General features: G+C 48.1%; 1 protein-coding gene across 1 annotated transcript in view; it reads right to left on the reverse strand.

The window, feature by feature from the left end:
• FAT2 (FAT atypical cadherin 2) overlaps positions 1-22,686 on the reverse strand; it is a 43,709-nt gene extending 21,023 nt beyond the window's left edge. The window contains exons 1-9 of the mRNA XM_058815288.1: positions 19,422-22,686; positions 18,712-19,026; positions 12,292-12,353; positions 10,985-11,296; positions 10,152-10,362; positions 7,729-7,868; positions 6,034-6,309; positions 5,390-5,600; positions 370-4,422 (exon numbers count right to left, since the gene is read on the reverse strand). Coding sequence (XP_058671271.1) covers positions 370-4,422; positions 5,390-5,600; positions 6,034-6,309; positions 7,729-7,868; positions 10,152-10,362; positions 10,985-11,296; positions 12,292-12,353; positions 18,712-19,026; positions 19,422-22,686 — 8,845 coding nt within the window. The remainder of the gene's footprint in view (positions 1-369; positions 4,423-5,389; positions 5,601-6,033; positions 6,310-7,728; positions 7,869-10,151; positions 10,363-10,984; positions 11,297-12,291; positions 12,354-18,711; positions 19,027-19,421) is intronic.
• Positions 22,687-23,765: the final 1,079 nt, after the last annotated feature.

The raw sequence follows: 23,765 nt of genomic DNA on the forward strand, positions 1-23,765 counted from the left end.
GAAATAGGACGATTCAGTGGTGAGACAGTTATTTTAATGATAATTTGTTTTTTAATGATCAACCCACTGCAGTTACATATAATTACTTATATGTATCTTATTTATTTATTCCCAGAGAAATAGGACAATTCAGTGGTGAGATAGTTATTTAATGGTCAACCTACTGCAGTTACTAAAGGGTTTTGTATTCCCCAGATTCATTTGAGTCCAGCTCACGACAGAGCTCAGCCACCATCTCCTGCATCTGACAGAACTGTCAGCGTAACACTATTTCTGTACTAACAACCTGTAAGACAAGGTCTCAAACCCTCACTTTGAGATGACACTCTCCCCTTGCCCACTGGAGATTTGAAGTCAGGAACTACTCACCGGTGATGTAGCAGGTGACGCGGCGGTTCTGCTCGGAAATGTCGGCGTCGATGGTGCTCAGGGTGACAACGACCTGCCCCGGCTCCGCGTTCTCAATGACCGACCCCCTGTAGAACTCTGAGGTGAACTGCGGGGCGTTGTCGTTTTCATCAGACACCGTGACCTCCACCAGGGTTTGGGAAGAGAGCTGCACCTTCCTGCCGTGGTCAGTGGCCACCACGTAGAAGCGGTAGATCTCCTGCTCCTCGCAGTCCAGCTCCTTCAGGGTGGTGATCCACCCGCTCTCGCCGTCGATGGTGAACAGCCCGCGGAGGTTGCCAGACTCTGCTTCCAGACTGTAGGTCACCTGCCCGTCACTTCCCATGTCCTGGTCATTAGCTGTCACTTGGATGACTGTGGTTCCTGAAGGCATGTTCTCCATGACAAATGCTCTGTAGGGATCTGCCTCAAAAACAGGCCTGTTGTCATTCACGTCCTGCACTTGGATATTCACAGAGACCAGAGAGACCAGCTCAGTCTCCAGATGTGAGCAGTGAGCCATGACATCCACCTGGTACCATTTGGTGGTCTCATGATCCATAGGTTTTTTGATTCTCAAAGCCCCTGTCTGTTCATCCAGTGTGAACACCTCGTCCTTGTTACTTTCTGTAGTGGTTCCTTTCACCAGGCTGTATATAATGGGGTCCTCTGCAAAAGCTTTGACTGACCCTATTTCTGACCCCTCTGGAAGATCCTCAGATGCAGAGAATGTATAAAGGGGCTCAGAAAACCTTGGCAATGTCACCTCCCTGGGGACAATCTGGAGATTCACTGGAACAAGGGAGTTCCAGTGAGGAGGTCTGCCATCTTCTGCCTTCACCTTGAAGTTAAAAGCTCTGTTTTCTAAACCAATAAGACTCTCCTTGACCTTAACAACCCCAGTGGCAGCATTGATCTCCACAAGGTCTTCTGCCACATCTTCCACAGAGTCAACAGAGTAAATGACATCTGCATTTGCACCTTCATCAGCATCATAAGCCAGCACCTGGATTACAGGGGAGCCTTTGCTGACATTGGACTGGATGGACAGGGTGTATTCAGAGGCTTTGAACAGAGGCGGGTTGTCATTCTCATCTGTAAGGATTATTTTGACAGTGCAGAAGGCCACCTTCCCACCCCCATCCTTGGCCATGACTTTAATGGCAATGACCCTCTCTGTGGAATTTTCCCTGTCCAGTTTTTGCAGTGTGGCAATACAGCCCTTACTGTCTATGGAGAACTTCTCATGGGCGAGTTTATTTATGATGGTGTAGTCTATGGTGCCATAGGGGCCACCATCTGGGTCAATTGCCAGCAGCTCAATCACTTTGGTTCCTATCTCAGCATTTTCTGCCAGCTCTGCCTCGTACACATTCTGCTGGAAAGAGGGGCTGTATTTGTTGGCATTTGTGGTATTGATATACACAGGCACAGTGCTCTTGAAAACTCCATCTGAAGCAGAAACTCTGAGATTGTAAGATGGCTCCAAGTCCTTTTTGCAGCGGTTGAACATGGATATTATCCCAGAAGTGCTGTTGATGGCAAAGTGCCTGTTGTCATTACCCGAGAGGATCACGTACTCCAGCCGGGTGGTGTCTCCACTGTCGGGGTCCAGGGCCTGGACTTTGATCACAATGTGCCCACACGTAGCCATTTCACTGACCTTGGCTTCATACTGAAGCTGGCTGAACTCAGGGGGATTGTCATTGATGTCTGTCACATCTACAATTACCAGGGCATCGCTACTGAGTGGAGGCACCCCGTGATCCACAGCTCTGACTTTCATGCGGAACTGTTGATTTGTTTCATAATCAAGTGCTTGAGCTGTTGTTATTTGCCCTGTGCTGGCATCAATATTAAAGAACTTGGCAGCATCTGAACCATCATCCATGATCTGATAGGAGACCACTTTATTTCTGCCAGAATCCTTGTCAGAGGCAAAGAGCTGGACAACAGGGGTCTGTGGTGGCAAACTCTCTGAGACAGACGCTGTGTAAACAATCTGAGAAAATATGGGAGGGTTGTCATTAATGTCCTCCACCTCCACCTCTACTCTGGCTTCTGAGAAGGATCCAAGTGCTGTGTCTGTGGCTCTGACAGTGAATGTGTGTTTTGTCTCTAGCTCATAGTCCAGCTGCCCTGTGACAGTGAGGACACCAGTTTTGAAGTCGGTGTTGAAGAGTTTCAGGGAATCTTCTTCCACAATGTTGTAGATGAGGCGCAAGCCTTCGGGGCTGCGGGCCTGGATGTGGAGGATAGATGTGTATGGGGGGACGTTTTCTGGCACCTTCACTCGGTAGTACAAACTCTGGAACAGAGGGTTGGATCTGTTCCTCACACTGATCACAACCTCCTCTTCAGCGTGCAGGGGAGGCTCTCCTTTGTCCTTAGCAATGACCCGAAGGTTGTATTTATTTAACGCTTGATAATCAAGAGGCCTCTTAAGGGATATGTCTCCAAGGTAAGGGTCAATCCAAAAGTATTTGTATTCCTCTGCAAATGAGTAGGTAACAGCTCCATTATCCCCTATGTCTTTGTCTGTTGCTGACACCTGAAAAAGGACATCCCCTGGCTCTGTGCCATCCTGCACCGAGGCGTAGTATGGCACATTCTCAAATTGTGGGGGGTTGTCATTGACATCCTCTACATAAACTCTGACTGTGGCTTGGGACACTCTTGGTGGCTTCCTGTTGTCCTTCACTTCCACAGCTACCTCGTGCATGTCTTGCATTTCGCGGTCAAATTTCACACCCTTGGTCTGAAGAACTCCAGAGGCCTGGATCATTTTGAACCTTTCCTTTTCATTCAACAGTGAGTAGAAAAGGGGCTCATTTAGCTGATATCCTTTGACCCCAAGAATGGTTAGAGTCTTCTCATCTGTAGAGTTCTCCATCACAGTTGCTGTATATACGTCTTGCTCAAATTTCAAGCTGGTACCTTGTGCCCGAGTTAAATTTAGCTTAACCAGAGCAGTGCTCTTATACAAGCCATCACCAGCTCTGACTGTGAGCTCTTGGTAGCTTCTCAGGCCAGTTGTGTTATGAATGGAGATGAGACCTGTTAGTGGATGGATATGGAATGCATTGTCAAGGTTCCCTTCCACGATGCTGTAGGTCACCTCCGAGTCTGCATCTTTCGCCTGCACTGACAAAAGCTCCATCCCTGGGTGGGCAGGTAACAAGACAGAAATGTCATAGGTGTCTTTGAGAAAGACTGGAGGTGAATCATTGACATCTTTAACGTGGATTGTGACCTTGGCAGGCTTGGATGCAAACAAGCTGGGACTTCCACTGTCATGCACATGTACACTGAAGTGGAAAACTGGGGTGAGCTCATAGTCTATATCAGCACGACTGGTCAGCGTCCCTGTGCTGGGATCCACGGTGAAGTATTTCAGTGCCTCTGGTTCCAAAATCTCATAGGTCAGCAAAGCATTGGAGTCTTGATCAGCATCTGTTGCATAGGTGACGAGGGGAGCGTTGCTTTCATCCAGAACCATGCTTTGGGATGGGGCATTCTCCATGATCCAGCCAACGAAGGAAGGCTTAACGAAGACTGGCACATTGTCATTCTCATCTATGACATAGATGAGCACCACTGTGTCCATAAATGCTCCAGCCATGTTGGTACCACGGATTTTCAACTGGTAAAAAGACACCTGCTCAAAATCTAAGTTCTTCTGAGTAGAAATAAGGCCTGACTGATAGTTCATGGAGAACACTCCATCTCCATTTCCATCTTTTATTTCATAGCTGACTGGTGACAAGCTTGTGGCTGAAACCTGGATCAGAGGAGAGCCAATAGCAGTGGATTCACTGATCTCTGTGATGTATTCAGCCTCTGGAAATTTTGGAGGGGTTCGATCCGAGGGTCTAATGTGGACATGTACTGTGGCAGAATCTTTAAGCTGAGGAAACCCCTGATCTTCTGCCTTTACAATGAGAGTAAATCGCTCCTGCCTGGATGGGTCCAGTTTCTGGGCAACTGTAACAATTCCAGAATATGGGTCGATGCTAAAGAAGCCTTCCCCATTACCTGCAAGAAGAGAAATTACAGAGTGAAGAATGCAGACATCTTACTGGTCTTTGTTTTCTACAACTCTTTTTCATAGATTCTCCTGACTACAGACCTGATTAACATCTGTTTCTTCTACTGAGAGAAATTAATTCATTTCTAAATAATTTTAATTGTAAGAACAACAAACCCATTGAGATCTGTGAGCTAACATTTGAATAAATCAAAATGTAAATTGGAGATAAACACTCTTCTAATTTAAACATATTTAGTGGTGGCAGAGCATGTGCTTGAAGCTTTTGCCTCGTGTGCAGAACATGGTAGCACAGACAGTACTAGTTCCTTCAAGCCCTGTCATGCTTGTAATTACCAATACTTCAGGGGCAATTAAATTCCTCAGTCCTTGATCTAAATTGCAGTGAGAAAGATGGAGCAAAGGATGGCTTGTCTCCTGCAAAGAGTTTACAGGCCAAATAGGCCGTGTGGCACAGACATAAATACTTCAGTTTTAACCTTCATAGTGAATGATAAAATATTTGCCCATTGAGCATGAATGACTCAAAACCACCACCAGTCAATGCTGAGAGGGTTCTCACCATTCCTTGAGGATGTATTTCTTGGTAGAAATAGTGGAATGGTGATGACTCCTGTGGGAATTGGGAGTACTTTTGCCTAACAACTGAATAGTTCCCATGGAAAAAGAGGAGCAGATTTTAGGCTGTTCTAACTCGTCCAGTCACTATTTTTCTTTGACCAGTGACTCAACATTAAGCTGTCTTCTTAAGAAAAGATGCTAATAATCCATAATATGGACATTACCTACTCACTCTGGATTTTTTCTGGGTAGGAAGAAAATCACATTTTAGAACTGTGCAACCATTTGATGTTCCTTGCAACAGCCAGAGAAAGCTGGTCAAGTGGCCACCAGTTAGAGCATGGTAATGCAGATATGATCACAACCTAAACCATCTTGTTGCATGGCTCTCACCTGCCTGAAGGGAATAGTGGATTTCAGCATTAGCTCCCTGGTCCTGATCAAGGGCTCTGACTTGTATGACCTCTGTGCCCACCACGGCAGAGTCCAGCACTTCTGCTTCATAATGGATGCTGCTGAACTGGGGAGGGTGAAGGTTGCAGCTGTCCACGTGCACGATGACTCGGACAAAGTTCCGCTTGATGGGCACCTCCTGGTCTCGCACCTGAATGGCAGAGAGAGAGCAGGAACAGTCACACCCAGGGATGAGCCAGTCTTGCCTGCACCATATTTCAAGTAACTCATCAGCACTCTTACAGAGATGGCTGTTTTGCAATGGTACCAACCACTTGGCTGGGAATGAGCCTGGAAGTTTCAGAACCAAACCTCAGCCTTGAATTTGAAAGCGAACATTAACTATTACACACTGTGTTTTCTTTTGTAAGAATCCAGTGGCCCTCCAAAGAAGGTGGTTAGAGGAATGCAGGGTGTTACCTACATTTAGCCATATAGTAAAGGTTAACACCCTGCTTTCCTCTTCCCTATTGCTCCAGACAAATCCTTCCTCAAAGACTAGAACCACTTTTAATTTCTCCAGTGACCCATATATCCTGGCCAAACCGGTGGACTCAGCTTGGCTGGGCTTGGTTAGGACTCACCATCACTGTGAGGGTGTGCTGAGGCATGGGCTGGGAACTGAAGCCTTCTGCTGTTGTGAGGGCTCCATTGCCTGGATCCAGCTGGAAAAGTCTTGTGCTTTTGGGGTCCACACTGCCATGGATGGTGTAGATAAGCCCCTTTCCTTTGTCCTTGTCTGTTGCACTGACTCGAAGGATTTCTCTCCCTGAGGGAGTATCTTCAGGAATCCTCACCTCGTAGTGGCTCTGAAGAAAGTGGGGACGGTGCTGGTTGATGTCAATCACGTGGATAAATGCCTGTGAGAGAGACAGCACAGTGAGTGCAGCAACTGGACAAGCGGCCATGTAAACTCTCAGCTCCCAATCCTTCCTGGGTGCTGACACACTCTGAGTGCCATAACCATCACAGTTTTCCAACTCTTGGAGCTTTGCCATCCGTGATGACCGAGAGCCCCTTTGTCCTTGATCCCAAGGAAAACCTGCTGTGCTTTCCCCTTTTGTGTTTTTCACTTTGCTTCCTCTCCTTGTTCAAAATCTCTCCAGTCTCTGGCAAGGCATTCAGAGTGAACATGCCTGCACTTGGCACATGGGGAAGCAGTCAGAGCCTGCCATGGAAAGCAGCAGCAGCTCAGTCATGGTGCCAGCTTTGCTGCTGGCTGGTGCCTACACAGCAACCCCCGCTATTTACTCAACAGAAAGCTGACAGAAGGGGATGTTTGGTTAAAGAAGGGAGGGTCTGGCCTATCTCAAGAGCAGCAACTGTGTGGAGAAGCAAAATTTCTGTTCTACCCTTTTTAGCCAAGTTTTCCTCTCTGCATTGAACAGCACATGCTGGGAATCCTGAATCCTGCTGGGGAAGTCACTGCTTTCTCCTGTGTGGTCTCCTACCCTGGCTGTCCTGCCCCTCCTACTGATGTGCCTCCTGCATCTTAGGAAGCCTCAACCAAGTGTAATAATTTGCTTCCTTCAGCAAACCTGAGCATGCCATGGGGGTTTTACACAAGCAGGTTTCTTGACATCTGCTAACGGCCTTGAGTGCCAAAATAAACGTGGGGATGAGATGCAAGGTGGCATGGAATGCACACTAGGCAAGGTGGGGCTTTGTTTGTTTATTTGGAACAATACTTGAAGACAGTTGAGACATGTGGCCATCTGTTAGCATCACGTTTCACAGGAATGGTGGAGTTCCTCACTCATCATCCCCCACAGAGAATTTCCCATGATAAGCATTACTGACAGGTGACTCACATCCTAGGTCTTCCTGTGCATTGAGGGCTGGATTTTTGGCTGCTTCTTATGCATGGAGAAAATGACTAGTGAAAGATCATGCCTTGAACACCCCTCCTCAGGGTAGTAAAGATGGGCAAAATCTCATCATTTTAGCCGGGGCTCAGGGACATGCCTGAGAGTGAAGTGCCTCCTTTTGGAGCTTGGCTGGTGTGGATGTGTCCCTGTGTGCTGCCTGGGATCAACAGGAAAGATCCAAGCTTTCCTAGACCAGCTGCGTTTCCAACAACATAAAAACAATCATAGCTCGGTGTAAGATCTGTGTACTGCAGGATCCTCCATTACACTGTCACTGTGTAATGGAGGATCACAGTGTGAGGACATTTCTGTGCCTGGCACGTGATCCAGAGCTCAGCAGATCCAGAGGAAAGGATCCCTTTGGCATATGCTCCTTCTCAACAGGGTCTCCACTAAAGAAAAAAACATTACCTGGGTTTTGATCGTACTGGACCCATCAGTGACTTCTACTGTGAGGTTATAGCTTGACTTCTTCCTTGCATCCAGAGGTCTTGCAATGACCATGCTGCCTGTGCTCTTTTCAATGTCAAAATCCATGTCATCGTCACCACCTGGGGCAGGGGGAGACAGGGAAACAGGAGGGCAGTTACAGTCAGCCAGACTGGGGACAGTGCCACAGGTAAGGTTCATTCCAAATCTGGAAACTCAAAATAACATGAGATAGATAGATGACAGATAGATAGATAGATAGATAGATAGATAGATAGATAGATGGATGCACACAGGAGATGGGGAGGACAAGGCAAAGAGGCAAAGCTGGACAAAGGGACAGTCACAGATGGTGACCAAGGAGTGTGAAAAGGAAGATGAGGGGAATGAGAGAAAATGAGGAGGAGGAGAAGAGAAGGGGAAAGGATGCACTTATGCATGTGATATCCTGGCTAGACTGGCAACAGGCCCATTTGAGCATTGATTTATTTGCACAAGGTTTCCAGCCATGCACCATCACTAGCTTAGCATGGAGCAGGGACCTGCTGGGCAGAACAGGGCTCTTGCTGGCTTCTGATTCAAGGTCACACTGTGGGCATATCAGCAATGGTCCCCATCATCATGGCTGGGAGCCTGTGAGCTCCCTGAATTCTCAACACTTCAACAGTTGGGGAGGCAGACGGTGCTTCCAGGGTGAGCAGAGCCTGTTGACTCCAACCCAGCTGGCTGAGAATGGCCAGGAACAGCAGGTCTGAGCAGCTCAGCAGCAGAAAGCTGTCCCTCACACTATTGCTGCTCAGCCCTGGCATGGCAGCTCCTCTCTCATGCCTCACTTGCTGGGGCCTGTTGGGCCCCTCTTGCACATTAAACCCTGCAAAGCTGCTCTGAGATATGGAGAAGCTGAAACAGTTTCCTGTAATTTATCTCAGGTCTCAACTTCTTCCTTCCTGGCTACTGGATGCTCTGGGTTCTGCTTTATTCTATTAAAATCTTTGCTGGTTGTAGAATTGCAAATCTTCCCTTGCTGGAGGAATGCAGTGCTCACCAGCCATCCAGACCACTGCTCTCTTGCTGGGAAGGAGACAGAAAGAAGCACAGACAGAGGGAAGAGAGACCCATGGATGTCTCTCCCCGAGAAAAGACAGAAGAGCACCCTGTGCACAGTGTCCAATGGAAAGAAGACGCCCAGAAAAGGAAAGAGATGAGGAGTGATGTTGCTTTGTCAGAGTTTTTCCAGACTCCATCAATCCCAGTGACAAAGTGATTGTGGTCTCGGGAAGCTTTGAATGAGATGCTGAAGGCTCCTGGACCTCTGCATCATCCCCTTGGTTGCCAGCTACCATGATGCTTTCCTTCCCTTGCAGGAAAAATAAAATCCTGTCCTTTTCCAGCAGGATAGAAACCAAGACAGCCTTCAGCATCACTTGGAGCTCTAGGAACTGGGAAAGATGAGGTCAAGCTACGCTCCAGCACTTAGCAGGGAAATGATGGGATAACATTCAGAGGAATACACCGTTAATTCTGCAGACCCAAGCAGACTCTACTAATGCCAGATAAACCTTGCACCGATATTTTCTTGCTTCTTGTAGTGTTGTATCTTTTGTTGGTTAATTGTATTTATACACCATTATCCTTGCCCTAACACAGTAAGGGGAGAAACTATTCACTTGCCCAATTAAGGCTTTGTCTGACAAGGACAGGCCCTGCAGGCAGTACCAGAGAAAGGCTGTGCAAGGCTGATTAGGGCACCACTTCAAAACATCAAATTACATGAGCACAATTGGCCCTTGTTGGTAGGACCAGTTCTGCACACAATGCCTGGAGAGTCCCCTGGGGGGACAGCCCACGTCCCCTCTGAATCCTGTGTCTTGAAGGAGGCCCTAGAGTTCTACATTCCATGTCTAAATCACCCCTGGGATGTGGTGAGGAAGAAGGGAGAGCCCCACAAGTTAGGGCAGACCAAGTCTTTGAGGAATGCTTCCTTCTCCATTCCCTGCTCAAGACTCAACAGGGAGAGAGATATGGGGGGTATCTGTAACACTCAGCCACACACCTGGATCCTCGCTGGCAGTTTTAACAAAACCAAGAGTGTCACTTGACTCCAGGAGGAGCTGGCACTGGCATGCCCTGCCTTTCGTGCGACATCGGAGAACACCTCAAACACAGGCAAGTTCCAGACTGCCATTAAAAAAATCATGTTGGGTAATTGCACTTGGCACCTGAGGCCTTGGATGGGCAGCTTTGTCTAATGGCTGTTTAAACCTCCTGGTGCCTGTGAGAAAGCTTTCCCTGTAGCTCACCTACACTTAAAGCAAACAATTCCATTAGCTCAGGCATGCGAGCGCTGAAAGCCAAGGGAGCCAGAGCAAACGCTCATGGACACTGCTCTGATTTCTGTGCCTCACCTGTGATATTAAACCACACTTGGCTGGGACCCATCTCGATGCTGATCACTCCCACCATGTGGTTCACAGGATCTGTTTCCATCACAGCGAAGTTGAAGTGGGGCTCATCAAAAGCCAGAGGCTCTGAGGAAGGGCCGGGCCGGGTGACCCAGCTGATGTGGAGCCTGACGTGGGAGGAGAGCGGGGGGCTGCCACCGTCTGTGGCCTTGACCTGCAGAGGAAGGCATGTGCACCCAGGGAGAAAGCTGAGTTAGCTCATGGGAGCTCCAGGGAAAGTTTCAGCTCCCAGTGTGCCCAAAATCCCATGAAACAGACCCTGAGGCAGTGGCTCATGCTCTGGTTGCTTCCAAGACAGAGCCATGCAGCTCAAATTCCTCTTTACTGTCAAGTAAATCTGCCAAGCTCTATCCATAGCAGAGACCTGGATCACAAGCCTTGTTTGCAAGTACTCACAGATTGTGGGAAGGCTTTGAACCCACATCCAAGCTCCATGACCTGATCAGAATGCCATATAGAGGCATGATGGAACCCAAAAACTGCTCAGGTTTGGGTCCACAGCCATATGGGATCATGGATCACTGTATTCCTCTCTGAAGATAGGTTGGACAATTAATTTTACATTTATTGTCCATTTTTAATAGCTTCCTACTGTCTGCACTTCCTACCATTCCCACTTTCTCTCCCTTAACACATTTGCCTTATTCAAGCTCTCCTCCTCTCCACTGCTGCATTCTCTCCATCTCTTTCATCTTTTCTCTTTCTGAACCCCTTTCTCTCTTTCCCGCTCCGCCTGTCTCTCCCCATCTGCTCTTTGCGCTTCCCCCTTCTCTCACCGTGAGTATGTTGTATTCAGAGGCAGGAAAAGCTTTCCTGGAGAAGACTGTGCCGGTTGTGGGGTTGATGGTGAAGATGCCCTCCTCCTCCTCCTCGATGGTGTAGGTGACCTGGCTGTTCTGGCCCTGGTCGCGGTCGGAGGCGATCAGCCTGTACACGGGCAGTGGGGTCTCTGAGGCCTCTCTCTCGGGGAGCTGCACCATGAACAGCTTGTGGGGGAAACTGGGAGGGCTGTCGTTGGCATCCAGCACCTGGATCACGACTCTGCTGGTGGACTTCAGGGCTGGCTCTCCGTTGTCAGAGACAGCCACCTGTCAGCAAGCAAAGGGAGTAGGTGACAGGGCTCTGAGGTGACCTAGAGTGTGACCAGCAAACCTCCATCCTGGAGAGCAAGGACTCAGCAACCAAAGGGAGTGGGTGACAGGGCTCTTAGGTGACCTAGAGTGTGACCAGCCAGCCTCCATCCTGGTGGGCAAGGACTCAGCAAGCAAAGGGAGTGGGTGACAGGGCTCTTAGGTGACCTAGAGTGTGACCAGCCAGCCTCCAGCCTGGTGGGCAAGGACTCAGCTAGGGGGTTTTGTGTGGGTCTGCATTTGTATCTCAGCATTTTCAGAGGCACTGCTCCTCTCTGCAGGGCAAAGCCTGGAGGCTGCAGCTGGCACTGTGCAGGGCCTGTCCATGATGAGTTTGCAGGGTTCCTGCCTCCAGCTGCTGTGGGCAGTGGGTCAGGTTGGTCTTTAGAGATCACACACAGATTAGAGATCTGAAAACATCTGTACTGCCACGGCTTGGCCAGGCACCAGCCATCCTCACCCTGCCCTGCCTGTGCACGCTCCCAGCATGTTGCACTGCAGACAGAAATGATAGACCCTGATAGGCTCAAAAACCTCCAGATCTCTCTGATGGGAATACTCATAGCTGTGAGCAGCTGGGGATGGGGGCTGGTGAGCAAAGCTACACAGCAACATCTGATACAATGAGATAAACAAGGGTGGGTTTCTCTGGCTTGTTCTTTCCCCCATGATGTATAAACCATCCTGCTAGAGGACAGTTCCAGTCCCCTTCCTGCATTCCCACAGCTTCCAGAACAGAACTTTTGCTCCAGTCCTCAGCAAGAAAATAATAAACCCTGCAGTACTGCTGCAGCTGTCTCTGGGGTTAACACACACCATTTAATTAAGTTTCCCAGCAGTTGGGAGCTGATGGGATGAGATTCTTTCTTTGTGCTCCAACTTGCAAGGAAAACCCTTTGAGGACTTAATACACTTGTAGGTAAATAAAGCTAATTACAATCATCATTACCCACCTCTAGGATATGTTCAGCCTTGTATTCTCGATCCAGCTGCCGTGAAGTCGTGGAAATCAGACCTGCCAAGAAAGACACCCTTTGAGCTCCAAGACTCAGCATGCAAGAAAAGCCGGGGCTGATCAGATCCCTGAATGCCCAGGATGAGCCTGCCCACCTGTCCCGTTTCAGGCTCCCTTTGTGATCAGAGGAGAAAAGCAGATACCCCCAGAGGGTAACCCATCCCCTCCCAGCCTGAATCCCTCTGTGGAGGTGTTGCTGCTGCTCTCTGATCACAGAGACCACGGAGGAGGGGGAACACCTACCAGATGCCTGCATCAGTTGAGGGTTGGCAAGGCATTAGGTGAGAAAAGCTGCAGGACCACGAAAACAAAACTTTTCTTATGCCTCTAAGTAAGAAACATTCTGCATGTGCTGGCACAAGTCTGGCCTCTTAACAAGTCTCTACTCCTGATTTTCCTCTGCTGAACCTTGCTCTCTGTAATTTACAGTGTTTTGACAAAAGTTTGTCTCCTGTCTTGGGAAATACCCTCTACTCAACTGCTAGAACAAATGCATTCAGGCTAAAAATAAGGTACACAGTAAAAAATAATGTTGGTATAATATTTAAGCCTTGCTGAGACAGAGGGTGAGTCCTCCAACAATTGCAAGATTTGAGGGATTTCTGAAAAATACACAGTAGTTTAGCCACAGGGAATAGGTTGGTTGCAGGAGGGAAGAACTTTGAGTTGAAACAAAATAGAGTTGAAACAAAAACATCATAATTGCCCCTTTTTGGCCCATCAATGACTAAGATGAGTAGATGAAAGAGTGAAAAGGATGGAGTTGAGGCTTCTCTTTCCATGTCTGGTTTCACAACACTCCTTGCTGAGTGCCTTGACTCTTCACTTTTGAGGAAAAGCAGCTCCAAATCATTTTACAACTGCTTTACCAACAATGAAAATTGCATATATAATATTTGAACTCCTGAAAGTCATCAAGGCTGACACAGGTGAGTGTTTTTGTCCACTCCCAGTTATCACCGTCTCTCTCTCCTGTGAAGGGAAGTTCTGCTTTCTTCCTTCTTCACACCAGCAAAAGGCAGGGTGAATTTCCCTGAGCACAGCAAGCACTGACACAGGTTCATGCTACCCTGGGAAATGCTTCCCATGGGATGCCATGTCTGTGTGAGCACGTGCCATGAAAGACTTGTACATCCCAGCTGCATGAATCCATCTCTACTCTCATTTCTGATGCAAAACCAGACAGCTTTAATTAACAGTGTTGTCTTCAGGTGTACCTTAGTTTTTGTGTGTGTCTGTCTGAGCATGACAGCAGGAGAAAATTTCAGATGGCTGCAGGAAACACGAGGCAGCTGAAGGAGGGAGGAAGGAGCAGCTGCTTGGAACACGACTCGTGTTCACCGTTTCCACTTGTTCTCTGGGATTATTCACATTTGGCACCAGCCATGGTGATAAACATTTATTTGATGCCCTTACAATCATAAATCAACACTCCTTAATGCGTTATGACAAGATGGCTTGAAAAATTCTGTTTGCTTGTCTGTCATAGTGGGGTTTTTTCTCTCCCTAATCATCCTTTTAACATCTCAGCAGGTGAAGAGGACTCAGCAGAGAGCCCGCTGGCTGAGGAGCTTTTAAAACTTTCCCAGGTTAGTGAGAGCCCGTATGGCCCCATTAGCAGCAAAACTCATGGAAATGCTCTTCTAATGGGGGCCTGGAGAAGGAATTGCAGCAGCAGCTCACTGAGATCTCTGATGTTCCTGTCCTCACTACCAATAAGTTGGTAGTGAGGACAGGACTGCTGCTACTTCAGGGAATGCTTCATAATTTTGCCCACAGGACACAAAGATATTGAAAACAGACACTCATGTGCACACTGGGGATGTTTCTGGTTTATCAAATTCCAAAATCCAGTTGCAGCAGACTAACACCTAGTCTGTACTGGATTACTGCACACCAGCTGATGGAAGAGAACTTAACCACTCTAGAGTAACTATCTGGATTTGCTTGGCCACAGCCTGAAATTCTTCCATGACTCAATGAAAAACATGAAAGAAAGCAGGATCATAGCTCAGCTTTCTAGTGCTGGAGAAGGACTGTAGTGAAGGCAGATGAACTGGAATTCAATGACACTTGAATGTTTGTATCACTGAAGATGCTCATTCTCCTGGGGAGTAAGAGCTGACTCTGCTCTCTGTCACATAACCTGTGCTGTATCCCAGCTGAGAGTCTCACCAGATGGATTTTTTTTGCTTTATCTTCACATCTGCTGAGCCACAAGGCAAAGGGTTGGCTTCTCCTCCTGACCCCAGGCAAACTCTGTCCCTTACTCCTGGTTCCCCGCTCTGGAGCCAGTCACCACTCTGCCCTGGGATCTGAAAGGCCTTGTGGTTAATTAATTAGGGTTAATCACCCTAATTCCCGTTTGGAGCCGTGGTGCTGAGATGCACAAACTGACAGCAGTGTTCACACGGGCACGGAGCACCTGGAGCTGGGGAGATGGACCCTGCACACAGCTCCTGAGAGAGGCAGCTGGGATTAATGCACATTTTCACTTGGTGCTGCTTGCTTATACACCCTGTGAGGCCAGAGGGCTAAAATGCAAGTGGAAGCTGTTATTAAAGGGAGCTGCCATCAGCTTTTGTGGCCTGGGGACACAGTTCCTTGGTTCTTTCTGCTGTCCCCTACAAGGCCTGGGAAGTGCATGCTTAGTTTTAATGAGTGTTTTGTGTGTGCATGTGCATGTGTGTGAGTTATCAGTGCCCTGCCCTGCTGGAAAACCCCATCCAGCCTGTCCCATGGGACTGTGATGGAGTTGAGTGGGTGTCCTGTATTTGTGTTCTTGCATGAGGCCCTGATGGTTTCTGCTGAATCCTACAGAGACTGAACAACACTGTCAAAGGTCTTAATTGCAGCTGGCCAATTAGCCAAGCTCTGCATCCAGGTGAGGGCCCAGGAACAAAGCCTTCTGCTGCCTGTATGCAGGCAGGCATAGACTGTGCTCCAGCAGCCTGTCCACACACAGCAGTGAGGAAGGATCTGCCTCTCTCCTGCTTGCTGCCTGCAAAGGGCAGAGAGGAAGGCTGGTCATGTTGGAACAAGAGCACCAGAATTACCAGGGCACTGTTGTCAGGGAACAAAAAATAATAATAACTTCTGCTGGCAAGAACAGGGCTGGAGGTTGCTGGCCCCCTGCCCTTGCTGCAGGGGGGAAAATCTAAGATAGCTAAAATAGGCAGAATCAGGTTTGCAGGCACTGAGGCTTTCACAAGAGCTTGAGAAGGGAAGAGGTTGTCCTCCTAAAACCCTCTTTCTCTTGTCTTACTCCTGTTTCCATTTAACCTTTTTATTCTTCTCTTCCTACCACCCCACCTCTTGTTCTGACCCCACTGTGCACTGCTCCATGCTCAGCTGTGTGCTATGTTAATTTTGGGGAGCAGCCATGCAACCATCCCTTGGGCCTAAAGAGCAGGATGTCCCTCCATGCAGAGAAATCTTTCCTTGCAGGGAACGACAGACACCCTGGGGAAGCCAATGGACACTGTCACAGCACAAGAAACACCAGAAGAACAAGCACTAGATAAGAGCTGGAGACAAATAACCCAAAGTAAAAGGACTCTTCAAACAGCCTTTCAGCAGGATGAATGGCTTTGTCCTGCCACAGCCTCCCAGTTCCTCCTGGTCTTGTCTGCATTCAAACCCCCTTCACATCAAATTCTGAACAAAACAAGCTGAAAACCTTTCCAGCACAAGAATACCCCAAGCCCTGCTACCTGCCCATCTCTCCATGCATCCCTCTACCCCTGTCTCCCACAAACCCTGCTCCACACCAGCTGCCAGGCTGGGCTGGAGAGATTCCATTGCCCATGGCACAGAGCTTTCATCTCAGTGCACAGTTTTGTTCCCTCTTCTCATCAGCCTTTCATGTACTTTCCTCCTTTTCCTCCACCCTCTTTAGAGAGCTCGGAGCTCGGAGATCCTAGAGCCTTCCTGTGGTGTTTGGGAATGCTGGAGAAGCCAGGACAGTTACCATGGCTGTTCTGGCTCCCCTGCAAGGCCTCAGGAGAAGTCAAGGGCCCTGCTGGTTATATCTCCACAATCCAGCCCATGTCAAGGCACTGAATCAAACACACAACCAGGGACCAAATTAGGTTACCTGCAATAGTGTGTCACTCTGCCCTAAATGATTATCCAGGGCTATTCTGCAGGGTAATTCTGGGTGTAGATACACCTGTTGTAGCAGCACATCAGGACCTTAATTCCTATTAAGACACAGGATGAGAATGAGCTTCCTCTTCCTCCTCCTCCTCTCCCTTTGCCTAGAGGCCACTACCAGAAATGTCCTACCTAGGAGAGACCCAGACTCACCTCTGGCCCTCTTGTGTTCTTATTTCAGTGCCACTGTGTTTATTTGTCTGTCTTTTGATGACAATGACCATGTGGGATAGGCAAAAAGGAGATGTCTTGATCATAGTCTCTGCCCTGCAGTGGGATAACCCTTTTTATATATATATATATATATATATATATAATCCTGCACTAATGGGGATGACAGCAGTTCATCTTCCAGCACTGCACTACCAAGCTGAGACCAAAGATTATGGTTTTATTCTACTTAAGGGAACAACAAGCCTGCAGAATGAAAATACTACTGGGTTTCCAAAAGGCTGCCTAGGGCCCTGAACGTTAGACAAGCTGTGATATTCCTCCTGGCAGCAGCAGCAAATGATTTCTCTTTAGATACTGTAAACATGAGGCTATAACTGCTCCATTTGTGCCAATGTTCACAGGTATTATAGGCTCTTTTGGGTGACATGCAAGTAAAATAATGGATAACTGAATCCTCATCAGGCTTGGAAGCAGGACTTAAACAACCTCCAAGCTCAGGGTTTAAAGAATAGACTTCCAGCAACTGTCCAAGAGATAAGATCAGCCCATGAGTTTCTTTCAGAACTGACAAACTTATAACTCTTCTCATGCAAATCACTCGAGTATAGGGAGAGATGGAGAGGAGATGACTCATTCCTGAGAGAGCTTTTTTTGTCTAAGGTAGGATTAATGGGATGGCTCAGAGGTGAGGTGTCTCATTAGCAAACATTTGGATTTTGCCAGAGTCACTCATTTTGCTGCGGAACAGCCTTGGATCGTGACTTTGCACTCAAATGGGGCTGGAAGCTTTGCCTGCAGCATAAAGGCTGCATTTTCTGCAGGGTGCATGGCTGCTCAGCTGAAGAGGGGAGCCAGCTCGGTGTCCTGACAGCCATCCTGCTCCACATCCCATCAAACAGGCAGTGGTTTTATGCCACAGGGCTTCTGAAGGAACATTTCTGCAGAACCCTGCATTGTGCAAGCTGTCCTGGGGCTGGGTTGTGCATGGCAGTTTGGATTATGTGGGAAAGTTGGATGCAGAGCTATGTCCTGACCAGGCTAAAAGGTTTCTGGCAGCACAGACAGCTCCAGCTGTGGGCAGCAGTGGTCACAGTTAGCTGACATCTCCAGGTGCATTTATACAGTGCCATGTAAACACACCCCGTGAGGTTCTTGTGACAAAAATAATTTAGTATTTCATAATAATAATGATTTCTTTCTTCCATTCCCCTCCTAGCCAGCTGTAGAGCACTGCCAGAGAGCCATCACACCACTGGAAACACATAGCTGAGAGCAGCTCTAGCCTTTTCCAATCCACCCAGCTCCTCATCTGAGAGCAAGCTTCCATCCCGCTGCAGCAGCTGAACTGCTTTTATCATCTCCAGGAGATCAAAGTCATGCAATTAATCCTCTCCCATACTCTGTGTCCTCCCTTCCCTCCTCTCCCAGGAGCTGATGGCATGAAGGGCTCGGCACAGCTTTCCCTGCCAGACTGGCCCAATGTCAGCTCTGCTGGGATTGTTTGAGGAAGCTGTTTACACAAAACATCAGCGGGTTTTTGATGGCTCTGGAAGATCTGGTAAATAATCCTCAGATGAAAGATATAGTCTAGGAAGATGGCAGAAGAGGCTTACTACACTTACTACATTAATGGTGCTGGAGGATGGGTGGAGCCTTTAAGTGCAGTGGAATTCATTTTTGTTAATCCTGCCTGGGTCTGTGTCAGGAACAGTCACCTCCAGAAGGGTGTTGTTCCCCGGCTCAGGATGTGCAACAGTTGCTTACAAGGGGGAAGATTAAAAGCAACTGTTTATGGCTTTGAAAGCAGCACATTTGTGTCATTCTAAGAGCCATCTGGATGCAAATGGCAGCCCTCAGGTTGAGGGTTTCAATCCTCAGCCGACCCACAGAGTGTATTTGGAGACTGGGACTTTTGCTGCAGCAGAGAAGTGTGACAAAGGCAGCTGTGTGGGCTGTTTACATTGAATATGCAACATCCTCTGGGCACTTGGAAGCCTCAAAAACAGATGCTAAGCTGGGTCAGTCTTACCTGTAATGAGGTTAATGGTGAAGAATTCTTGAGGATTTCCAGTCAGGATGTGAAAAGTCAGTTTTCCCTCTGAGCTGGAGTCTGGATCAAAGGCATCAAGCTGAAGGACAGATGTGTTTGGTGGGGAATTCTCCATCACAGAGGCATAGAAGACAGGTTTGGACATCTGAGGTGGGTTGTCATTGGTATCAGTGACTTCAATATAAATTTCAGTCACAGAAGACAGAGGAATTGTTCCCAGGTCAAGGGCCAGCACAGTCAGCCAGTAGTGAGATGTTCCCTCTCGGTCGAGCGATCCTATGGTCCGTATGGTGCCTGGGAGAAGGACAGGGAGTGTTTGTGAGGGATTTAAGGAACTCAGACTGCTTAGTCCTTGATGACAGAGCAGTCTCAAGTCTGCTTCCTGCTCTTTGCTGCACACACAAACTCTCACACCCACCTTGTGTGGCTGTGAGATTGTGTGAGGGGCTTGCTGTTGCTGAGGTTAATTTTTGGTACACAGGTGATAGAGAAAACCTTGGTATTTTAGGGGAGGATAGACATTGATGCGCTGTTATTTTAAGGAGAAAAAGCCCTAATCCAGGGGTAAGTTAGTAAATCCCTGCACAATCAAGAATGGCTTGAATGCATAGAACATTGTAAAGAGCCAAGCCAAAGAGAGCAGGTAGTTTAAGCCTTCAAGGTACATTATTAAATGAAGATGTCCTTACCTGTGTCCTTCTCAATGTGGAAGACAGACAGGCCAGTGCCTTCTCGGAGGAAATACTGAACCTCTCCATCTTTGCCCCTGTCGATGTCCTTGGCTGTGACCATCATCACAGACGTGCCCTTGGGGCTGTTCTCCTGCACCCAGCCTTTGAAGACAAAGGAGGCAAAGCGTGGTGGGTTCAAGTTCTCGTTGACATCGATGACATTCACTTCCAGGTGGCAGAGGGAAGAGCGAGAGAAGGGCTTCCCACCATCACTGACCTGCACGGTGAGATTGTAAGAGTCCCTCTTCTCATAGTCAAGCTCCTTGTCCAAACGGAGCGCCCCGGTCAGCTTATCCACATGAAACATCATCTCCTCATTGTTGATGAGGCTGTACCTCACCTCCCCACCAGAGCCAGCATCAGGGTCGAAAGCTTCCACAAACAGGAGAATGGTCCCCACGGGCAGGTCTTCGGGGACCTTCACACTGTTGAGGGCTGGGAGGCACTGAGGGGTGTTGTCATTGACATCCTCCAGAATCACAACGAGGTCTGTGACAGAGAACAGCTGGAGGCCTGTTTTGGGCTGGTCCCTAGCTTCTATTTTCAGCACATAGCAAGGCCACAATTCTCTATCTAGAGCACCTGTAATTGTCACTTCTCCAGTGACACTGTTAATGGCAAACTTGTCCGTGGGGGTTAGGAGGGAGTATTTTACTCTCCCATTGTCATCAGTATCAGCATCTTCTGCTTTCAGTTGAGCTATTGTTGTCCCTGCTGCTACATGCTCTGGTATTGCCACCCAATAGGCACCTTGAGTGAATTTAGGAGTATTATCATTGGTATCCAACACATTCACAGCCAATAGTTTCCAAGATGATTTTTGTGGTGTGCCAAGGTCATACACAGTAATGTTGAGAATGTAGAAGCTGGTTTGCTCATGATCTAAAGGAGAAAGGACTTGAAGGAGACCCAGTTCCAGGTCAATTGTAAAGCAGCTGTCATCGTTTCCATCTGAGATCACATAAACCAATTTTCCATTAAAACCAGTGTCAGGATCAAAGGCTGAAAGGTCAGCAATAGTTGAGTTGATGGGAACAGTCTCTATGATATCAATGGATCGTGGAAAGCTGTCATCAAACTTAGGAGCATTATGGTTTATAAGGTGCAAGTTCAGAGATGTTTCATCATCCTGCCCATGGCCTTGAGACTGAGACTCGATGGAGTGTATGATGGTTTCTGTCAGTTGCTTCAAGACTCCTGTTTCCTCACAGTGCATTTGGACGGGGAGGCCTTGGCTGACCACAGTGATGTTTACAGATGTTGGCAAAGCATAGTTCTCTCCGTCTGTTGCAGTTATTTTCAAAGAGTAGAAAAGTGGCTGTTCAGAAGGAAGATCTCGCAGAGATATTCTAAGGGATATTACTCCAGAGATGGGATTCAGTTCAAAATGCTGCAAGTCGTTGCCAGACTTGATTTCGTATTTGATATGCTGCAGCTCATCGCTGTCGATTGCAGAGACCGTGGCCACAGGGCTCCCAACTGGAAAGTCCCGTGGGATGGTGCCACTGCAGCTTGTCTTCTCAAACACAGGAGCGTTGTCATTGACGTTGCTGAGCGTGAGGGAGACGTACACCTCGGTCTCGTGGCGGAAGGGTGAGCCCCAGTCTGACGCCCACACCCGCAGGTGGTACCATCTCTGCATCAGCTCGTAGTCCATCGACTTGGAAGTGGAAATGACACCAGAATAGGGGTCAATGACAAAGGGAACTGATTTCTCGTTGGCTATGCTGTAGGTGACAAAGCCATTGTCTCCTTTGTCTTCATCTGTAGCCCTTACTGTTAAGACGCTGGTGCCAGGAGGAACATTTTCATCAAAGGCCCCACGGTACGAAGACTGAGTAAAAACTGGACGGTGATTGTTGCAGTCAGTGATGTCAACAATAACAGTGGTGGATGTGTGACTGTTGCTGCTTGTAACTTCAAGCTCAAAACTAGACTGCTCATGGAAGTACATTGCTCTGACTGTAGTTATCAGTCCAGTGTGAGGATTGATCTTAAAGCTTGTGCTGTCAGGAGTAGGTCTTAAAATGTATTTAAGATTTGGCACAGCTGGTGTGATCTTCACCATAACAACTTGGCTTCCAGCTGGGGAAAATTCACTGAGCTGGACCCAGTACACTTCTTTCTCAAACCTGGCAGAAACATACTTGGAGGGAGGTATGTGGACAACTCTGACAGGAGAGAACAGTGGTGGCTTGCTCTTGTCCTTGGCTTGCACACTGAGGTTGAAACCAAAGGGGTAAAGTAACCAGTTTATCTCTTTGTTTGACACAATCATGAACTCAGTGCTCCCAAAGTAGGATCTGATGGCTCTGAAATGTCTTCCCGGATCTCCATCCACAAACTCGACCGAATCAATCCCTGCTTCTGAGTCGCCACTTTCTACAGAGAGAGTTGCATAGATAAAGTCTTCACCTGAGTCAGGTGATGTCACCTTCACCGAGGAGATAGAGGGGGGTTTCCTGGCAGATGGCTCCACCTGGATGGTGAGACTAGCCAAGTTCCCAAAGCCATTCCCTTCTGTGATCTTTCTCATTCTGTCCACAGCCAAAACCTGCAGGTTATGCCTGCCTCGATGGGTGCTGTTGAGCCTGCCTGTAACCATAACTGCCCCCGTGGTGGGGTGCACAGTGAATAGGTTGGACTTGGTGTTGAGGGCATAGTAGAACTCAGCGTTCTGGCCAGCATCAGCATCAGTGGCACTGAGTGTGCTGACCACTGTTTTCAGAGGAGTGTCTTCTCTGATGGACACTTTGTAGGAGGGGGGTGAAAAGAGAGGTTTCAAGTCATTTCTGTCCAGAATATGGATCAAGACTTTGGCCCAGGCTTCGTAGGCAAAGGTGCTCTCTGTGGCCTTGATTATTAGCATGTAACTGTCTTTGACCTCGCGGTTTAAAAGTGCTGTGTTGCTGCTCCTGGTTCTTATTCTCAAGAAGCAGAAATCCCCAATCACATGCTCCTCTGTTTTAAACAGACCAGTGTTGTCCCCAGAAGCTATTCTGTACCTGATGTCCCACTCAGGCTCTCTCTTGTAAATACCCATCTTGGCGTAGCTCTCCACATAGGTCTTGGGGGCTGAATTCTCATAGATGGTGGCATTGTAGAAGAAGTGGGTGAAGTGCAGAGGGGAAGTGTTGCCCTTCTCACAGCTGGCCTTGTGGACCACACAATGCATCAGGAAAACAGCAACACTCAGGAAGTGACTCCTGATGGAGACTTCCATGGTGCGGTGTCTCCTTGAGCCCTGCAGGTGTCAAAGGAAGAACATTGGTAATTCTCATTAAGGTCAGTGTGTTACAGATAAAAGTCTGCAAGGGTTCAGCCTCACCTCCCTGCTCGTCTAGCCTGACCTTCATTGGTACAATTGTTATGTTAGCTCAGCTCTTCTTCCCTCTGTCCCAGTGACAGACCTGTCCTCTCACATCCCCACGCTGGCTCAGATTTCTTCACTTTCTCTGCTTCAGTTTCTGCCTTTATAGAGGAGGCAAAATGTGCTAAGTCACGCAAAATGCACTGATCAGGCTGACTTGGTATTTTGTGAACAATCTTGCCCTCCCTTCATTCTGCTTTCTCCTAAGTCAAACAGCATATCTACACTCTCCACCCATAATCCAAACTTCCTCTTCTTTTGTTTCTCCAGCCTCCCCTTTCCATCTTAACTTCTCTCTCCACTGAAATTTCTGAAAATTATCTTTGAGAGTCAAAATACAAACTGATTTATGTGCCTCTCTGCGGTTGCCTTCCCTTTCTCTCCCTGTGCTACAGGATGTGTTATCCTTCCCCAGCAATGATGGGGAACACATGCCATGTTGTAAAAATTCCTTCTGAATGTGCAGCCCCACAATGTGGCCTTTCCAACAGCTTTCTCTCACCTTCTAGTCAAGCTCTGTCTCAATTATCTCAAAGCTCTTCTGATTCACAGGCCTTACCCTGCTGTCCTCTCTGAGCTGACTGAAGGGAGCAGGTTTCCAGCTAGACACTTTGCCCATGTCACCCTCAGCCCTTGAGTAATCTCTCTGGCTGCTCCCTTGTCATGGCAAAGCCCAAGGGTCAGGATTCCTGTGGAGGATCTGCTGTCCATGACCACCTTCCATCAGCTCCCTTCTCCAACAGCTCCTGAGCACCTGTGGCTCCACTGTTTATCTCTGTGAACAAGGTGTATCAAAGGAGGAACTGGGGAGCACACATGTGATTAACAGGGATGCAACTTTATTAGGGAGCTTTGCAGAGCTTGTTAAAGGATCAAGGACTGTTCTTTTCAAAAGCTGAGTGCATGCTGCTGTGTGTGCAGTTAGGGGTTGA

The sequence above is a fragment of the Ammospiza caudacuta genome, chromosome 16 (genome assembly GCF_027887145.1).
Source record: "Ammospiza caudacuta isolate bAmmCau1 chromosome 16, bAmmCau1.pri, whole genome shotgun sequence".
NCBI lineage: Eukaryota > Metazoa > Chordata > Aves > Passeriformes > Passerellidae > Ammospiza > Ammospiza caudacuta.